The sequence below is a fragment of the Chenopodium album genome, chromosome 5 (assembly GCF_948465745.1).
Source record: "Chenopodium album chromosome 5, dcCheAlbu1.1, whole genome shotgun sequence".
Classification (NCBI taxonomy): domain Eukaryota; kingdom Viridiplantae; phylum Streptophyta; class Magnoliopsida; order Caryophyllales; family Amaranthaceae; genus Chenopodium; species Chenopodium album.
In genome coordinates this window covers 63,497,702-63,516,151 of record NC_137838.1, presented here as the reverse complement: position 1 = coordinate 63,516,151, position 18,450 = coordinate 63,497,702, and the positions used below count along the sequence as shown (strand labels likewise).

General features: G+C 35.8%; 1 protein-coding gene across 2 annotated transcripts in view; it reads right to left on the bottom strand.

The window, feature by feature from the left end:
- Window positions 1–768: 768 nt before the first annotated feature.
- The window catches only part of LOC145632166 (alpha-mannosidase I MNS4-like), a 57,096-nt gene continuing 39,414 nt past the window's right edge, over window positions 769–18,450 (bottom strand). The window contains exons 11-18 of one of the 2 annotated variants that reach the window (XM_081684468.1): window positions 8,054–8,142; window positions 7,892–7,973; window positions 7,620–7,733; window positions 6,998–7,077; window positions 3,921–4,056; window positions 2,399–2,469; window positions 1,978–2,233; window positions 769–1,199 (exon numbers count right to left, since the gene is read on the bottom strand). In XM_081684468.1, coding sequence (XP_081540594.1) covers window positions 981–1,199; window positions 1,978–2,233; window positions 2,399–2,469; window positions 3,921–4,056; window positions 6,998–7,077; window positions 7,620–7,733; window positions 7,892–7,973; window positions 8,054–8,142 — 1,047 coding nt within the window. In that variant the 3' untranslated portion in view covers window positions 769–980. The remainder of the gene's footprint in view (window positions 1,200–1,977; window positions 2,234–2,398; window positions 2,470–3,920; window positions 4,057–6,997; window positions 7,078–7,619; window positions 7,734–7,891; window positions 7,974–8,053; window positions 8,143–18,450) is intronic. The other variant, XM_081684469.1, reaches the window with a different exon arrangement.

Here is an 18,450-nt window from a genome sequence, read left to right as displayed (position 1 = left end):
CCAGATCAATGGAACATTTCAATTAAGCTTCCTGAATATCATTATGGTTTGAAGGAAATTTGGGTTGGTAGATTGAAAAAAAATGATTTTTTTTTTGTAGCCCATTGTTTACTGGTCGTCTGTCATTGGATTTCGTGGGTGGGGCAAGGGGCAGCGCAATTGGGGTTTCGTGGAGGGGGATTTTGTGGGTTTTTATGGTGGGTGAAAGTCGGGGAAGGGAGTGGGAGCCTGGGAGGGTGGGGGTGCCAGAAATGGGGGAAGGGTTGAGGCGCCGACAGGGTGTGCCGAAGGGCCGAGAACCGGGGAAAGAGGATGAACAGGAAGAGAAAGGGGTGGCTGGTGGGTAGGTTTTTTTTTAATAATAATAAATCTTTTAAAAAATAAAAATATTAAATAGATAAATAAAAATTCAAATTAAATTATCAAACCAATAAAAACAATGACACGTGTCTCATGTACGTATCAAACAAGTCACTAACCGATCCTAAGTTGTTTAAAGCGGACACTTTACAAAGTTTATATTATTTAGAAATAATCAAAAGTTTAACTTGTTTTTGGCAGACCGCTCATAATTTGTATTATTTTTGACAATTTTTCCAAATTTTTTTTACTATTTAAATCTGGATATGCCAAAATCCGATGCTAAACAATCTACTTGTAGCGCAAGTACATCTCTACAGCCTTGCCATTCATAACTTTCTGCACATAGGGATCTTTTAACCAACAATCACTTCACCAAAATGTCAATTCTATAAGATGGAGACTGTCTGAATTGATGCAAATCTTCGACTATACATAGAATTCAATTTACTCCAAGTATCAAAATTTCCTTTCTGGTATATACAATTGAACACTTTGCAAAAATAAAACGCGGAGAATAATTTACATTACAAATAATCACTAGTAATGAAAGCTGCTCAACGTCACGATGCTCAGACCTCTATATAACTTAATGCAATGGTATACTGTCCCGCCAGCTGTTATTGTTGGGGACTCTGATTTCCCATCTCAGATTTGCTTGATTCTTCAAGAGACCCATTATTTTCGGTGTATGCAGGGCTTGAAACCACTATGTTGCTCTTAGAAGAAGCTGTGTTAGCTACCCTATTATCTACAGAGAAATCTTCCTGAGCCTTAAATTGAGGCTTAACAAATGATACCCCGATCTTTTGTCCATGATTCAGTCCTCGACAAAACCCCTATAAAGCATAAAGAAAATTTTATAGAACAATTTATAAATTGGGGAAATGGGGTTCAAAACTACTTGCCATGCAATAAATAAATCTTACTGTAGCAAAAACCAACTTCAGATTCAATGCCTTGATATTTAGGCAATAACCACATTTGATTAAGTTGGCAGAGGAAGGGTTTAACAAATTCTACTCATTAGGTTTATCCATTATAATAAATTAATAACAAAATAATCCTATACACACACCCAATCCACCCTTTCCTAGAGGCAAAGAGAGTGATTTTTCTCTTGTTTGCTGTCACATGATTAAAACCTGCAAATCACAAATTTATACTCACTCCGTTTCACAATCATCTAAATATTTATTATTTGCACAAATATTAGAGTAGCAAGAGAGAAAGTAAATGGATAAAGTGTTAAAAGCTGGGTGGGTGTATGAAAAAGGTGGTTAATGGAAGAGAATGATCCAAAATAGGTAAATGTTGTGCAGTAAGAGGGGCAAGAATTCAAAAAGGATGTGTCAAATACAAAGTACAGAGTAAAACATCTTGTTATAAACATTTTTAAATGGACCAATATGGCAAATGTTAACACTGTTGTGAAACAGAGATAGTATGCAACAGTTGTATCCCCATTGTTTTTATATGTTTCTCCTGATTGGCAGAAAAGAGAAGCAAGAGCATGAAGTACAAGCTTAATTGAAGCTTCAAACAGGCACCCAAGCTAAAAAGCATGTGCATATGAGGCTGCATACAAACAGAACGTTCAACATAAAACACACTGACCTTCACCAACCCTGAGCTGGAACTTGTCGTCCTAACAGGTAAGGCAGATAACAATGCATTGGGCCCCCAACCTCTATGGTGAACTCCACTACCATTTGCTTCTTGGGATTTCCTGGAGATATCAGAAGAGTGTAGTTCTTGCCTCAAGCTGCTATTATGGCTCCTACAGTAGGCACCATAATATGAACAATGTTCACGTACTAGGGATATTTGAGGGGTTGCAGGTAGCAGGTGGCCTTCAGTACTGAATATATAACTGCAAAGGAACAAATAACAAAACACTGGATAATTGGAACTGCAAAAGCCATTCTGTAGAACTTATTCCCCCCCCAAACACACACACACACACCCACCCACCCCAATCCTTTCTCAATTGATTTAAGTACACAAACCTATATATGCATGGCATATTGGAACTTACTTGTAAGGTCCACTTTCAACAAGATTATCAGCACCCACTGCCAAATCAAATAGCAGCCACAGATATTTAACCTGAGCACGAATGTAACTTGCATTAAAAAAAACAAAGTTTTACAGCACCAAAACCTGAAGCAAAGTTTATCATACATGCTGCAATTCTAGACGTCTAACACGGCACAAAAGTGCATTTGGGTTGTATTGATTATCTCAGAATTTTACCCAAGCAAAACACCAGATAAACAAATCGACACCACTGACACAAATTTGGAACATTTTAGGTAAATCAATGCCAATCATCTCTGCAAAGAAATACTTTAGTTTATGAAAACTATTCTATTACATCACATAAAGGGTAATACCAAAAGAGGACAAGGTGTCCTCAAAAAGAAATTCCAAATACTACATGTCAGCCAAATTTCTTTACACTTGTATCTCTCTAGAGAATAATTTGAGAAAGCCTTTGCCCATAAAGAAGAAGGCAAATTACTTTATTCCATATCAAATCATATGGGATAGTAATACCCTTATAATTCGACCATTTCTTTCCAGCCAAACACACTACAAGATTGCCATCATGCTATTTCGCCAAAGAAACTTCTCCTTTGCCCTATCAAAACTCAAAATCGAATCTGCACCCACTCTTGAATGTTCGAAAAGCACAGCCAAGCACATCAACATTGGACCCAACACAAACGCACACACAAAAGTTCTAAGGTAACCAAAAATTGTGAGTACCAATGAGGACGCAGTCATGCACGAGCACACACACCACACACAAACACGCGCACACACACACGCGCACACACACACATGCACACGCACGAGCGCGCGCACACACACACACACACACACACACACGTTGAACCAAATGAGCTTACAAAACACTTTTCACAAAAGATTCTTGAGAAATTCTCATCATATACATTACCTGTGTATAGCAATCTATGTTACATGGACACAGGTATGAGTATCCAAATATTATGGATCAGAGTGTTTAGCATGTCATTTCCAAAAAATTTAGACACGATGACACCATCTTAACTTTGGACAGGTACGGGGATATAATTATTTCAAAAAATAATAAGTTTATAAGTGTCCATCAAAAAGACTGTATTGTTATACTTAAGACAAACTGAATATATAACATAACAAAAAAATAAATCGAATATACATTTTCTACTTCCAAAGTTCTGCTGCAGCAAATAGCAACTTCAGCAACCTTGCCACACCTGATGACAACAGGGCGTGTTTGGTCCTTATACCCCGAATCTGTGTTGGGCCGTTTACCAATACAATAGAACTTCAACCAAGATAACCTAATAGCTCTTTTGGGAAACCTATAGGTACCAACTATTATTTTGTTCAAACATAAATACCATAATTAAGAAAAAAATTATTTTCCTGATATGATATCGAAACCAAAATCTTTATGCACAGGAGCACAAACTTGCAATTCAAATATACAAAACAGGGAGAATAAATTATTAGAAAAGATTGATTCGTCATTTAGATATAAGACTCACAGTTTCAGCTAGGAAAAAGCTCTCCATGTGATCTTCTTGCTTGTGATTCTCAACATCTGTTATATGACAATATCCACAAGGACATCGGGCCCCATATTGCAAGCTGGAAACAATGTCACGTCCTACATCCAGATACCTTCAAGTACAAAATGATTTGGAATAAGATATACACCTAGCAACAAAAACTAAAGGCACAGCAATGGTTCTGAATATTGTGCTAAGCTGCCCTCATAGAGAGGAGAGAGACAAAGAGAGGTACTAAAAGAGATCAAAGACTTGAAGGTATTTGAGATGGTGACACTAAAGTACGATTTAGTAAATAGTTTCAACAGACTGCATTACCTCAGATAGTCTGTAGACAAACACCGTGTCTTAAACCATCAATAAATAGTAAGCTAGGGAAACTTAGAGGTTGGAAAGTTTGATTAAACCATCTTTTGTATAGAACAAAAGAAGCTAAGTGATATATGTGTTTCATATGCTATTTTATCCCCCGTCCCACAGTCATTTATATACATATTTGAGCTCTTCGGAGCTACTTTTAGCACTAATGTGTGGTTTCAAGTGTTTCGTAGAGTTGGCATTTGTTTTGTAGGAATTTCCCGAATTTGTCGGTAATTCCTATGGTTTTTTGGCCACTACGAGATATTGAAGCTTGTAGCACATTCATGACCGTTGATTGTAGCCCAAGACCGATAATATCGGTGACTAAGGGCTTGGTTCATGGAATTGGTCCGAGCAATGGACCAAGAAAGAGTGGCTCTTGATATTTGAAGCCCAAGGAAACATAGAAGAGAAGCCACGACCAAAAGAAAACCGAGCCTGATCGGCAGCCTATGGCTCGATCAGGCAGTTGCCCAGAACAAGAAACAGAGATAAAAGGCGGGCCCGATCGGGCGACCCTTCGCCCGATAGGGCGCATGTATTTTTAGGCGGCTTAGGATTTTCTGTTTTGGCTAATCTTCGAGTTTAGTTATAAGTCTCTTCTTGTAATCTTGTTTTAGTACGCTTTTCATTATTCTCTTTTCAAACTAAAAACTTTAGAGAGATTTTTAGTTGGTGATTATTGTTAAACTAAAGTTTTCCCCTTTTAGTGCAATTTCATATTTTCCTTCTTTCGGTATAATTTCTTCTCTCCTTTATTGCTTATTTTCTTACTTTGTTCTTAAACATGTCCTTTTCATATGACTTGATTAGTTTAAATTTAATTACGTGTGAGTAGTTTAATTCTAGAGTTCTTGGGGGATCCATAATTAATATGAAGGGATAATTTGTTATTGTTGATTATTGATATTGCATGGTGATTTCTTATTGAATTGTTTTAATTCTTTACAATTGGATTATGAATCGAGCAGATGTGGTATGATTGTAAAAGTATAGCAATATTGAATTGATGAATTGAGCAGATGTTAATTTGATATTAAAGGCTATATTCAATAGGAACTTAGATCTTGTAGATTGCGAGAGCGTGTTAGATCTATGTTGATTAATAAATTGCAAGAACCTGTTAATCATGTTATGTTTGCAATATTAATTGTTGATTGTTATGTTTTATCCCAAAATATTAATTATTGGTGAACCTGTAACCCTAGGCTTTTTATTTATTGATTTCTCCCTATTCTTAATCTCCTTAGTATAATTCCCTTAAACAATAAATTGGTTAGTTGATAGTTTGGATTATTTTAATTAATTAGGAACGTTTCCCTGTGGATTCAACCCTACTTCCCTATATACATTAGCTAGAGGATTTACGTAATACTTTTGATTAGGTGATACGACATTAACCCATCACTAAAATAATTTTCGCAATGTGGTTTTTCTTTTTTTCAAATGGCCAAACTTCTTTCACAATACGTTGTACAAGTCAAATAATTACCACCATTATAGATTCCTTATAACTACCCAATGCCATTTGGGATTCTTTTTATCACAATTTATACTAAAGATTAAGAAAAGATAACTTTTACAAGTCCCTATGGTATATATGCACACCATATGATATCGATTTAGACCTTTATCTTAATATTAATCTTGCTTTTAGTCTCGCTTAGTCTTCTTACTTGATGTTCTAATCCAAATTATAAAATATTTAGTTTTCATAATCTTAGTTTCCTATTAATATTTCTTTACTCTTATCTTATCTTGATTAGCGTTAAATTATTTCATGGATGATAATTTGGTTTGTTTAGCTCATGATTTCTCCTTGTTCAATTAACACTTAGTTAAAATAAATAAATTTGCATTTGAGCATACTGTATTTCATTTTTGTTTCTATTTGAAACTGTGGTTCTAGCAAATTCATGATTACTTCTAAGGATTTTTGAGCTATACCATAGAAGAATTTTTAATATTGAGATTGAACATGAATATTGAGTAGATTTTTTTGCTAGGGATAGGTAGGTGGGTGGATTTTGTAATTCTTGGACTTAAGGGGTTGGGATTTAGAATTCTTAATTAAAACCTTTTGCCTTATTGATTTAAGTCGATCTTGTTGCTTTTCTTTGATTGATTGAGTGTTGCACGATTTACCTATAATTCTTTGATAATGTGGCCTAGGAAAGTCTATTAGTTAATTCATCTTAATTGGATATGTAAGTATGGAAAGAAAGTCCATGCTTAACAAACTACTCGCCATTGAAAGGTGAAGAGAGTTTACTTAAATTCAACAATTCCGACTTGGCTTAGTTTAAGATTCAATTTATCCCCTACCCCATTTATCCTTGATTACATGACCCCAACCACCCCAATGTGGTGTTTACCTAGATTGAATTTCATTCTAACTTTTGTGATTTTGTTAGGTTATTAATATCTCGCTTACTTTCTTTGAATTGGCTTGGTTTTGGATTATGTATCATGTTTGTTAGTGTCGTCCTTATGGATTCTCTACCCTTGCTTAACATTGTACATGTATTAGGGTTCGAACTTGGTTTTGTTAGATCTATGAGTTTTGTTTAGACCACGCAAAATTTCCCTTATCAGTGATATGTAAGCAATAATGGTACTCCAAGAAAAAAAAAAAATAAAGTAAAAAATAAATAAATAAATAAATAAATAAATTATTCCCTCAAAATACAAACCTGGTATCTCTGGTAGCTTTGTAGAGCCAATAAGTACTCTCGGCTAATTCTGGACGCAGTGGATAGCTTTTCTGACCTTGCTGAAATTAAATTTTTAAATCAGGTACTGCATCATAGCCTCTCTTTTACAAATATTGTTCAAATATTTTGGCTTGCTTATTGAGGATTGTCACGTGACTAATACACTATACATAATTTTTTTAGTCAACGCCTTTATCACATAGAAAAGGAAAAAGACAGGAACTTCTTTTGAGGACATCCCAATTCAGTAATAAGAATTCCAATTTGAGATGAAGGTAGTACTCTGATACTTGCATAAAAGGAATTTCTTGTGGCTTAGTAAAGAAAATCATATATAGTATGTAGGTATTGAAGTTTACAAGATGAAAGAACTGACACCAATCATACAACAAGAGCTACAGTGCATACATATAGTACAATGAATAATAAAATGATAATTTTTTATAATTCAACCAAAGGTGCCAGTAAGAAGCATTAGCTGAATACTAATTCAAGGAAAACATCAATTTAAAATGGCTTTTAATAATGAACAAAACCAATTTCCTAAACTCACATAACTGTCCTACTAATAATAGCTATGAGGAAACTTTTGAGAATTTACCTGAACATTTAGAGTAGCCAGATTAAAGCCCTCAGGGGTGAATCCATATCTTTTCCAAACACTGTAGAAGGCAGCATGTGTACGAATAGCAGGATCAACATCTCCAGCTAAAACCTTATAAATACAAAGGGTATAAATTCTTCTTGCATGTCATCAATGCAACTTCAAGTTGAAGATGGCTTATATCACTTCTATTTATAAGTAATTCCATTGTAATTGTGTGTTTTTTTATTTAAGGAAACCATTATAATTGTGTTAGAAGTATGTATTACCTGCAAGCCAGGCCAGAATGCTTGTAAACTGTTGAATAATGGCCATACAATAGCTGCAGAATCCATATTTACTTCTACATACCTAAATGGATTTCCCCATCACATCAGTAATGCTGGTAAACCAAATCAACAATAATGAGATCAAAACATGTAGATACTTACCAGGGATCAGTGAAGAGATAGTGCATTACAGCTCCATAAGCCTCTTGAAACATGTAAAGATATTCTTCATCCCCAAACAGTAAAAAAGCCTGGCAATTATGGTTGACCATTGATTATGTACTTAGCCATTTCTTTTTAGTTTAGAGGATAGATTAGTATAATTGTGTATCCAACAAGTATTATATATATATATATATATATATATATATATATATATATATATATAGGGGAGGGATCCGGTGAGAATAGGTTCATATGTGAGAATTCATACTTATATGAAACTGATTTTAAATTTAGAACATGTGAGTAAAAGTTTAGAACATACGAGTAAAAATTTAGAACATCTGAGTAATAATTTAGAACATCTAAGTGAGTAATATGTTTAGAACATTTGATTTAAGAATTAGAATAAGTGATTAAAAATTTATAAAATCTGCTTTATAAAATTTTAAACATATGAGTAAAATTTAGAACATTTGATTTAAGATTATGAACATGTGAATAAAAATTTAGAACAAACAAATATAGAATATAGAAAGTGTGAGTAAAAAATTTAGAGCATACGAGTAAAAATATAGAACATACGCTTTAAAATCTGGAACATATAATTAAAAATCTTAGAACACACATTTTAAAATTTAGAACATATAAGTTAAAATTTTGGAACAAGTTATTTAAAATTTATGATATTAAACTTAACTAATTTATGGTTTAGAACATGTGAATACTAAATTAGAACATTTGATTTAATTTAGAACACCTAAGGAAAAGTTTAGAACATCAGATTTAAAATTTAGAACATACAAGTAAAAATTTAGAACATAAAGAGTGTTCTCACATAAGAAAAATTCTCACGAGAGCCTCCCCCTATATATATATATATGTCGCTCCCATTTTACAAGGGAACGCTCGCATTTTTTTAAGGAATTTCCATTTTTACCCTTAACATATAAATACGGAATTTCCACTCAACAACTCACATTTTCACTCTCTAACATCTTTCACACGCATTTTATCTCTCTAACTCTCTAAAAATTTTAAAAATTAAAATCTGAAAATTTTTACAAAAAAAAAAATAAGGGGCCATTTGGTTCGCACGGGGTAAACGGAATGGAATGAACAAAGGGAAAGAAAGAGAATGGAATGGAAATACCTCAAATTTAGTATATTGTTTGTTTTAAAAAAACAAAGAGAATCAAACCACCCATTAAACCACCACATTACCACCACACACAACCTATTTCCTTTACTTCCCACGTTTTCCGGCCACCACCTCACCACCGTTCGCTGCGCTTCCCCCATCAGTTGGCGCGATTTGCCGCCCTCCTCTCCCCCCGCAAACACCTTGCCTCCCTCGGAAAACTTCACCCAAAAACCCTAGAAACCCCTTCTCCCTCCCCATATAACCATCATGCGACCCTCCCTCCACCGTGTAAACCTTAGCGGCTAGGGATTCGAGGGTGGGGGAGGGTCAGGCGACGGTTTTACGAGGAGAAAAAAGGGGGTTTACGGGGAGAGAGAAGGGGGTTTTACGGGGAGAGAGAAGGGGATTTCGAGGCTGGTGAAGTTTTTCCGAGGGAAAGGAGGGGCGACGAGCGGCGGGGGAGAGGCGCGAAGCACGCCGAGTGGTGGGGGAAGTGTGCCCGCTTGGGTTACCGGTGGTGTGGGTAGATCAGGGTGGTTGTATGGTGGTGATGTGGTGGCTAAAGAATGGGAATGGGAATACCTAAAGGGGGTGGGGAATCAACTTAGAAGGATTTAGGGGAATGGGGAGGGTAAAGGGAATAAGGCTGTATAGAGTGCGGTTTAGACCGCACCAAACCACAAACCAAACCGCAATTTTGCGGTTTGAAAATTGCGGTGCGGTTTTTAAAAATGACCAAACCGCGGTTTGCGGTTTGGTGCGGTTTAAAAAAATATTGAGACCAAACCGCACTTTAATGCGGTTTACGATTTTTATACTATGTTTTCATTAAAATTATATAAAAGAACTAAGTTATATGAGCTAATCTTTAACTATTAATTAATTAAAAGAGTTTAATATTTGAATTATAAACTAATAATTATAAAATGAAATAAAAGTTTTGTTTTTAAAAAAATAATTACAATTTTAATAAAATACGGTAAACCGCAAACCGCACCGCACCAAACTGCATTTTGCGGTGCTGTTTGGTGCGGTTTTTTTAAAAGTGCGGTTTGGTGCGGTTTGAAAAAAATTATAAACCGCACTTTTGCGGTTTGGTGCGGTTTATGATCCAAACCGCACCGCGAACACCCCTAAAAGGGAATAAGAAAATATGCCTAACAAACAACAACAAAGGGAATCAGTACATTTGATTCCCTTTCCCTTTGATGATTAACCCCAACCAAACGGCCTCTAATAATAATAAAATAAATAAATAATAAACATCAAACAAAACAAAACAACCACCAATTGAAGGAGGTGACAAAGGGATGGCTGATCCGCGGCGAATAAGGGTGACGTATGGTGGAAGGAGCTTGGCGGCGACGGTGAGCACGTAAAGTATAAAATAAAAATAAAATTAAAAAAAAATGGAACCAGAACTTCTGCCAGAAATTCCAGAAAACCCAAGGGGGATCCGCTTGAAATTTCCGAATCCTCATTCCGGAATTTTCAGGCAGATCCTCCTAGGAATTCTGTTTTTTTTATTTGTTAATTTTCGTGAATAATTTACTTTTAAAAACTATTTGTGATTATGATTATTGTTAAAAAAACATGATTTATAATTATTAGTAATGTTATTGTTAGTATGATTATTGTTATTTTGATTAATGTTAAAAAAACATGATTTATAATTATTAGTAATGTTATTGTTATTATGATTATTGTTAAAAAAACATGATTTATAATTTACTTTTAAAAACTAATAATAATAATAATAATAATAATAATAATAATAATAACAATAACAATAACAATAACAATAACAATAACAATAACAATAACAATAACAATAACAATAACAATAATAATAATAATTATTATTATTATTATTATCATTATTATTATTATTATTATTATTATTATTATTATTATTGTGTTTATGATTATTGTTGTTGTTATTGTGATTATTGAGTTATTGTTATTGTTGTTGGTGGTGTTATGACTATTGTTGTTATTATTGTTATTGTTATTAGTAGTAATATTATTAATATTAGTAATTTTATTTTTTTTTGAAACCTTGTTATTGTTATTGTTATTATGTTGTTAATGTTTTTTTTTGTTATTATGATTATTGTTGTTGTTATTGTGATTGTTGTTATTATGATTAGTGTTGTAAGTATGTATTATGTTATTATTTTTTGTAATTATTGCTAATATTTGATTTTGTACTTATTTAATGTAAATCGAGGGTTTTGGTGCTCGTCATGCAATATCACAACGTTTGAATGCAGGGACGAGACAGACAGACATCTTGTTCAATAATGATTGGGTCACCGCTTCAGCTCCAGCAGCAATATGGGTCTCCTAGTGGTTGGTTGGGAGACCATCAGCCATGAAGTAGTCGGCCCATGTATGAGGACGAAGACTCGGCTAGTGATGCTGGTGATCGAGATGAAGAATCGGACCCTCGGGATTATCATATGGTATATACAGGGTCGGCATGGGAGATTTGGTTGTAATCAATTGAGTCAGCCTACTACAAGAGACATGGTTAGTCCAGCAGCTGATGCCATGTGGTCCCGAGGATGGGATTGTTATCCCTAGTTTTGGTGGTCACGTGGCGTCATATATATGGGTCGAGCAGAAGCGAAGTGTTTTGCGGTATTTAAGTAGGTTAAAGTTATGTCCGAATTAGTTCGGTGACGAGGTCGTTAATCGGTGGAGAACTTCGAATTGATTGATGGCAGTTGGTTGTCTCTTTTACCCGGGCTTATGTTTAAAAAACTTCATTGGCGGTTGATTTTTTGCTTTTGTTGAGAGATGGCAACCAGATACAAACACATTTCATATGCCATTTGGGGAGATCACGATCATGTTGCACGATGTGTACTACATTCTTGGGCTACGTGTCGATGGTAAAATGGTTACTACTACACCTAGCGTGCTTGGTTACCATGGATATGACTCCGGATGAGTTGATTGAAATTTGCTCAACACTAGCTTCGTGGTGCTCAGTCCACCAACCGGGGCGGAAAAGGTGAATCAGATGCAAGGTTAAGGTCAAGACGGATGAAATGTGACCCACCAACTGTAGCAATCACAAACTCTCGACTCGGTGTTCGGACCTCGTTCCGTGCCCCCAGCGGTAACACTGTGATGCATGAGTAGTAGCAAGGTTAGACTAGGCCTACACCTAGACAAATCACCCTTGTGTTGAACCAAATAGCAATATGAAATAAATCTTGAATTGCTACCATCCAATGCCGCTCCCCAACAGCCCCACCATCCCATCGAATACGCTCCATGTCATTCAAAGTCGTCGAATCCCGTAAATCCGTTCGTACAACCGAGAATGACCGGCGATCTCCTTTGCTATTGCTTCCTGAGCGTCAAACCATTGTGCCCAATCACCAAAAAAGAAGGCGGCCACACCACGAAAGCCACAATTCCCATCACCAATGACATATTTCCACGACGTGATGTAAGGTAACATCGGACCTGAAAGCTGGTGCAAATGTCTAATGTCGCACGGACTGTTGCACAAAATTAAAAGTCAATTATTAGTAAAGCTACCAGATGAAATACATTTAATTTATAAAAACAATAGTTGTTTAATAATACCTATTTCTTGGTCACCACCACGTTGAGTGTTTCGACGGTTTACCTGCTCGAAATAGCTTTGATCACACATGATATCACACATTTCGTCACGGACACGTTATTTCCAACGTTTGAGGATGCAGTTAAATGGGCGGATACTGTTTCCATAAATCTGGGATTTATTTTAGTGAAATCGTCTTATATTAAAACCAGAGATGGTCAGCCGAATCGATATTTAAAATGTGATCGGGCACAGAGGAGCAAGCAGAGAGATTTAGAGAACGTGATACGGAAGGACACAAAAACCAAAGCTAATGGTTGTCCTTTCTACATCAAGATAAATTATGAAATCACCACTGACATTTGGAAGATCCGTGCGAAAAATGATCACACCGGAACCCATAACCACCCAATGATTGTGTATCAAGAGAGTCATCGTAAAGTTAGTGGATTGAACCCGAGTGCAAAACAGGTTGTGCGTGACATGACAAAGTCCAAGGTTGCGCCGCGTAACATCATGGCAGTTATTGCAAAGCAATTTCCTGATGATCATTAGGCGCACTTACAAATTGGCGGAATGACTTGAGGATGGAGATGTCTGAAGGAAGAGGAGTTGTTCAGCAATTTCTTCATTTGGCGAGAGAGAGTAAGTACATTTACTGGGTCATGGCCGATGATCTCGGCGTCCTGCAAAATGCATTTATGGTCCACCCAATCACGGTCAACATACTCCACATATACCCCTTATAATAGGTATGGATTCGACTTACAAGACCAACCGATATGGGATGTCGTTCTTTGAGATAGTAGGTGTGACACCGACATAATTTTTTTAGTTGGTTATGTTTTCGTGTGCAACGAGTGCACGACAAGCTATCGGTGGCTGTTGTAGAGATTAAGGGAGTTGATTGGGTTTGATAAAGAGCCATCGGTATTTTTGTGAGACCGTGAACTTGGACTCTGTGCGGCTTTGAGAGAAGCGTTTCCGAGAACGTCGCATTTACTTTGTCGATAGCACATTAACAAAGATGTGGAGGTTAGGGTGACTGATATGTTCAAAAACAAGAAGATTGGTAAGAGTTTTAAAAACGGTGAAATCTTATCATGGATGCAATAATTAAGGCGAAGTATGATGATGCTCTAGCCACAATGAAAGCAAGGTTGGCAAGCTTTCTGGCAGTGATAGTGATTCTTTATGTTGAGAGAGCATGACTTTGTCATAAAACCAAATTTGTGACATATTGGACAAACTAATTTCTTCACTCTGGTAATACGAGCAGCTGTAGAGTTGAGAAAGTGAAAACGTGGTTTGAATCAACCACAGATTCGTTGTTTTACTATGTTAATTATTGTCTTTATTTCGTCGTTGTAATTTTAATAAAAATTATAATGTTTTTATCTAATCTGAATCAAAGGCAGGTTCTTTGGATACCGTATGAGCCCGAGTTCATTGTCATATTGGTAATAAAATCATTGCAATTTCTAGTGGTTTGGAGGCATCAAGATCTAAGATTGGTGAGATGTACAGACAATTGCCACTGTCTTGTGTAAATGGCAAAGTGTCTTGATGACGAGACGAAAAGGATACGGGATTTGAGTTACCAGGTCTATGAACGTTTGGATGTGCAACGCGTAAGACCCATCGTGTGCCATTTGCTTGCCAGATATATGATTCGCTAGTTACACAAACAGGCTTGTATACCACTCAAATTCATTCTTTCAGAAAGACTTGGTTACCGGTGATAGTGTTCACATTTTTGTTCCCTCGTTGATGAGGTCATGGAAAGTAATCCTGCCGTACGACAAAATGTATCTCGCATCATTGAAACAAGAACTGCTTCCGGATCATACAAACCTTGAAGAACCAAATTGTGAACCACAACGTTCATGGTAGACGAAGTAACAATGATATCATGTGTGATCGAAGCTATTTCGAGCATGTAAACTGTCCAAACACTCAACATGGTGGTGACCAAGAAACAGGTACTATTAACAACTATTGTTTTTATAAATTAAATGTATTTCTTCCGGTAGCTTTACTAATAATTGACTTTTAATTTTGTGAAACAGATCCGTGTGACATTAGTCAATGCAGGCATTTAGACCAGCATTCGGGTCCGATGTTACCTTATATCACGTCGTGGAAAGATGTCATTGGTGATGGGAACTGTGGCTTTCATTGTGTGGCCGCCTTCTTCTTTGGTGATCGGGCACAATGGTTTGACGGTCAAGAAGCAATAGCAAAGGAGATCGCCGGTCATCCTCGGTTGTACGAACGGATTTACGGGATTCGACGACTTCGAATGACATGGAGCGTATTCGATGGGATGGTGGGGCCGTTGGGGAGCGGCATTGGATGGTAACAATTCAAAATTTGTTTCCTATTGCTACTTGGTTCAACACAAGGGTGATTTTTCTAGGTTTAGGCCTAGTACGAACTTGCTACTACTCATGCATCATAGTGTTACCGCTGAGGGCACGGAACGGGGTCCGAACACCGAGTCAAGAGTTCATGATTGCTACAGTTGGTAGGTCACATTTCATCTGTCTTGACCTTGACCTTGCACCTGATTCACCTCATCTGTCAATCGCTAGTGGTGGACTGAGCACCACGAAGCTAGTGTTGAGTAAATCCAGTCAACATATCCAGAGTCATATCCCTGGTAACCAAGCACGCTAGGTATAGTAGTAACCATTTTACCATCGACACGTAGCCCAAGAATGTTGTACACATCGTGCAACATGATCGTGATCTCCCCAAATGGCATATGAAATGTGTTTGTATCTGGCTGCCATCTCTCAACAAAAGTAAGAAATCCACAGCCAATCAAGTTTTTTAAACATAAGCCCGGGTAAGTGAGATAACCGACTGCCATCAATCAATTTGAAGTTCTCCACTAATTAACGGCCTCTCCACTGAACCAATTCAGACATTACTCAAACACCGCAAAACACTTCGCTTCTGCTCGACACATATATATAACACCACGTGACCACCAAAACTTGGGATAACAATCCCATCCTCGGGACCACATGGCATCTGCACTAACCATCCATGTCTGTACCGAACTGGTAGTAGGCTGACTCGATTGACTACAACCTGACCCTATATACCATTTGATAATCCCGAGGGTCCGATTCTTCATCCCAATCACCGGCATCACTAGCCGAGTCTTTGTCCTCCTCGTCAGATGTAAGTAGTAGTAGTAGTAGTCCACCTGGCGAATACATGGGCCGACTACTTCGAGACCCATATTGCTGCTCGAGCTAAAGCGCTGACCCGGTCATTACTGAACAAAATGTCTGTCTGTCTCATCCCCGCATTCAAACATCGTGATATTGCATGACGGGCAGTAGAACTCTCAATCTACATTAAATAAGTACAAAATCAAATATTAGCAATGATTACAAAAAATAATAACATAATACATACTAACACTAATCATAATAACAACAACAACAATCACAATAACAACAACAACAATCACAATAACAAAAAAACACATTAACAATAAAAACAACATAATAATAATGTTTCAAAAAAAAAAAAAAAATTACTAATAATAATAATAATAAGGTTTTAAAAAAAAAATAATAATAATATTAATAATATTACTACTAATAACAATAACAATAATCATAACACCAACAACAACAATAACAATAACAATAATCCTACACACAATAACATAATAACGATAACGATAACAATAACAATAACAATAATAATAACAAAATCATAATAATAACAAAAATAAAAATGATAATAAAATTACTAATAATAACATTAATCATTATAATAACAACAATATCAAAATAACAATAACCATACTACTAATAACATTACTAATAATTATAAATCATGTATTTTAACAATAATCATAATCACAAATAGTTTTTAAAACTAAATTATTCACGAAGATAAAAAAAAAAATAAAAAATACAGAATTCTAGAACATCCGCCTGGAATTTCCCGAGGATCCAATCCACCTGAAATTTCTAGAAAAACCAAGGAGGATCCAGAAATTGCAGGTTGATCCTCCTTGGGTTTTCCTGATTTTCTGGGCGGAAGTTCTAGGTTCCGATTGTGGTTTTTTTTTAACTTTACCTGCTTGCCGCCGCCACCAACACTGCCGCTGCCCAAGCTCCTTCCGTCGTACGTCATCCTTATGCGCCGCGGATCAACCATCCCTTTGTCATCTCCTTCAGTTGGTGGTTGTAGGTGGTTGTTGATCGTGGTTGTTTTATTTTGTTTGATGTTTATTTAAAAATAATAATTAGAGGGATAAAATGAGAGTAAAAGAGGTTAAAGAGTGAAAATGTGAGTTGTTGAGTGTAACAATACCCATATATATATACATATATATATATATACATATATATATATATACATATATACATATATATATACATATATATATATATATATACATATATATATATATATATACATATATATATATATATATATATATATATATACACACACACACACACACACGAAGTATTAAAGAAAAGAAAAGAGAAACTTTAATCATTTAAATGGTGTATAGGAGCACATGTGATTCAACCTACATGTTATCAATGTACTTTCAACAAGAAATAATCATTCCTAAGGAGTCATTATTGTATAATTATAATGATAGAACGACATATACCATAGATTGAAACACTAAATAATAAAACATATGATAGAAAAGACAACAACGTGTTACTATCTTATTGCAGGAGTTATAATATACTAAATCTAACTTCAAACAAGGCCAAATATTTTATCTTAATAATTAATCTTACACAACTCTTTGTTTTACCTTTAAGATCAATATTTAGGTGACAAGTGGTTGATAAATATTTTACAGGGTTTTAAAGCACGTTTAGGTTGCATTTGAGGATCACCTATTTTCATTTAGTTTCTTTTAGGTTGTTTTGTGGTTTTGCTAAAATTTTAGGTAATTTTATTTATGGTCATTTATTAGTTGCTTTTAGAGCATTAGAGTGATTCCTATTGAAGACAAAGTAGTTGAATATGTTTTATGTTCAAAAGTGGAATGCGTCGATTTGAGGATTGTGGGACTTGGTTATATGTTCGTCAATTGCAATTGCTTAGTTCCATGCATTGTTGTTAGTGTTAATAGCAAGGCCTTATTTGAATCAAAGTATCAAAGCATTAGCATCGTTTGTTTTGCAAGCCCATGACGCCCAACAATACTCTCCAGTCTCCATGCTAGATCCCGCACTCGTAGGCCACACCTGTATAGGCATTAATGAAGCATATACCAAGCGATAGCCCACAAGATTTGGCAAGAGCAAGCATCAACGCACACACACAGGCAAACCACCTATGTAAGTGCATAGTTTCGTTGCTTTGCTTTGTTGTCACATCATCCTCCATCGTCTAACAACATTGTAGTTTATGTTGTATAACTTGATTTTATTTTTATTTTTTCATTAGTTGTCAAAATGAGGTCCGTTATAAATAACTTCGACCTTTCTTTTATCTCAAAATAATATAACTTCTAGGGTAACCATTCTAGGAACCTAAATACACATGTTGAATTTACCATCCATTTTTTACGAAATCAAAAATTCCACCCCAAAATACAAAACCAGTAGGTGTCACCAACTCACCACCCCCTCCTCTAATAGAAAACAACCTAAACCGAGGAGGGGG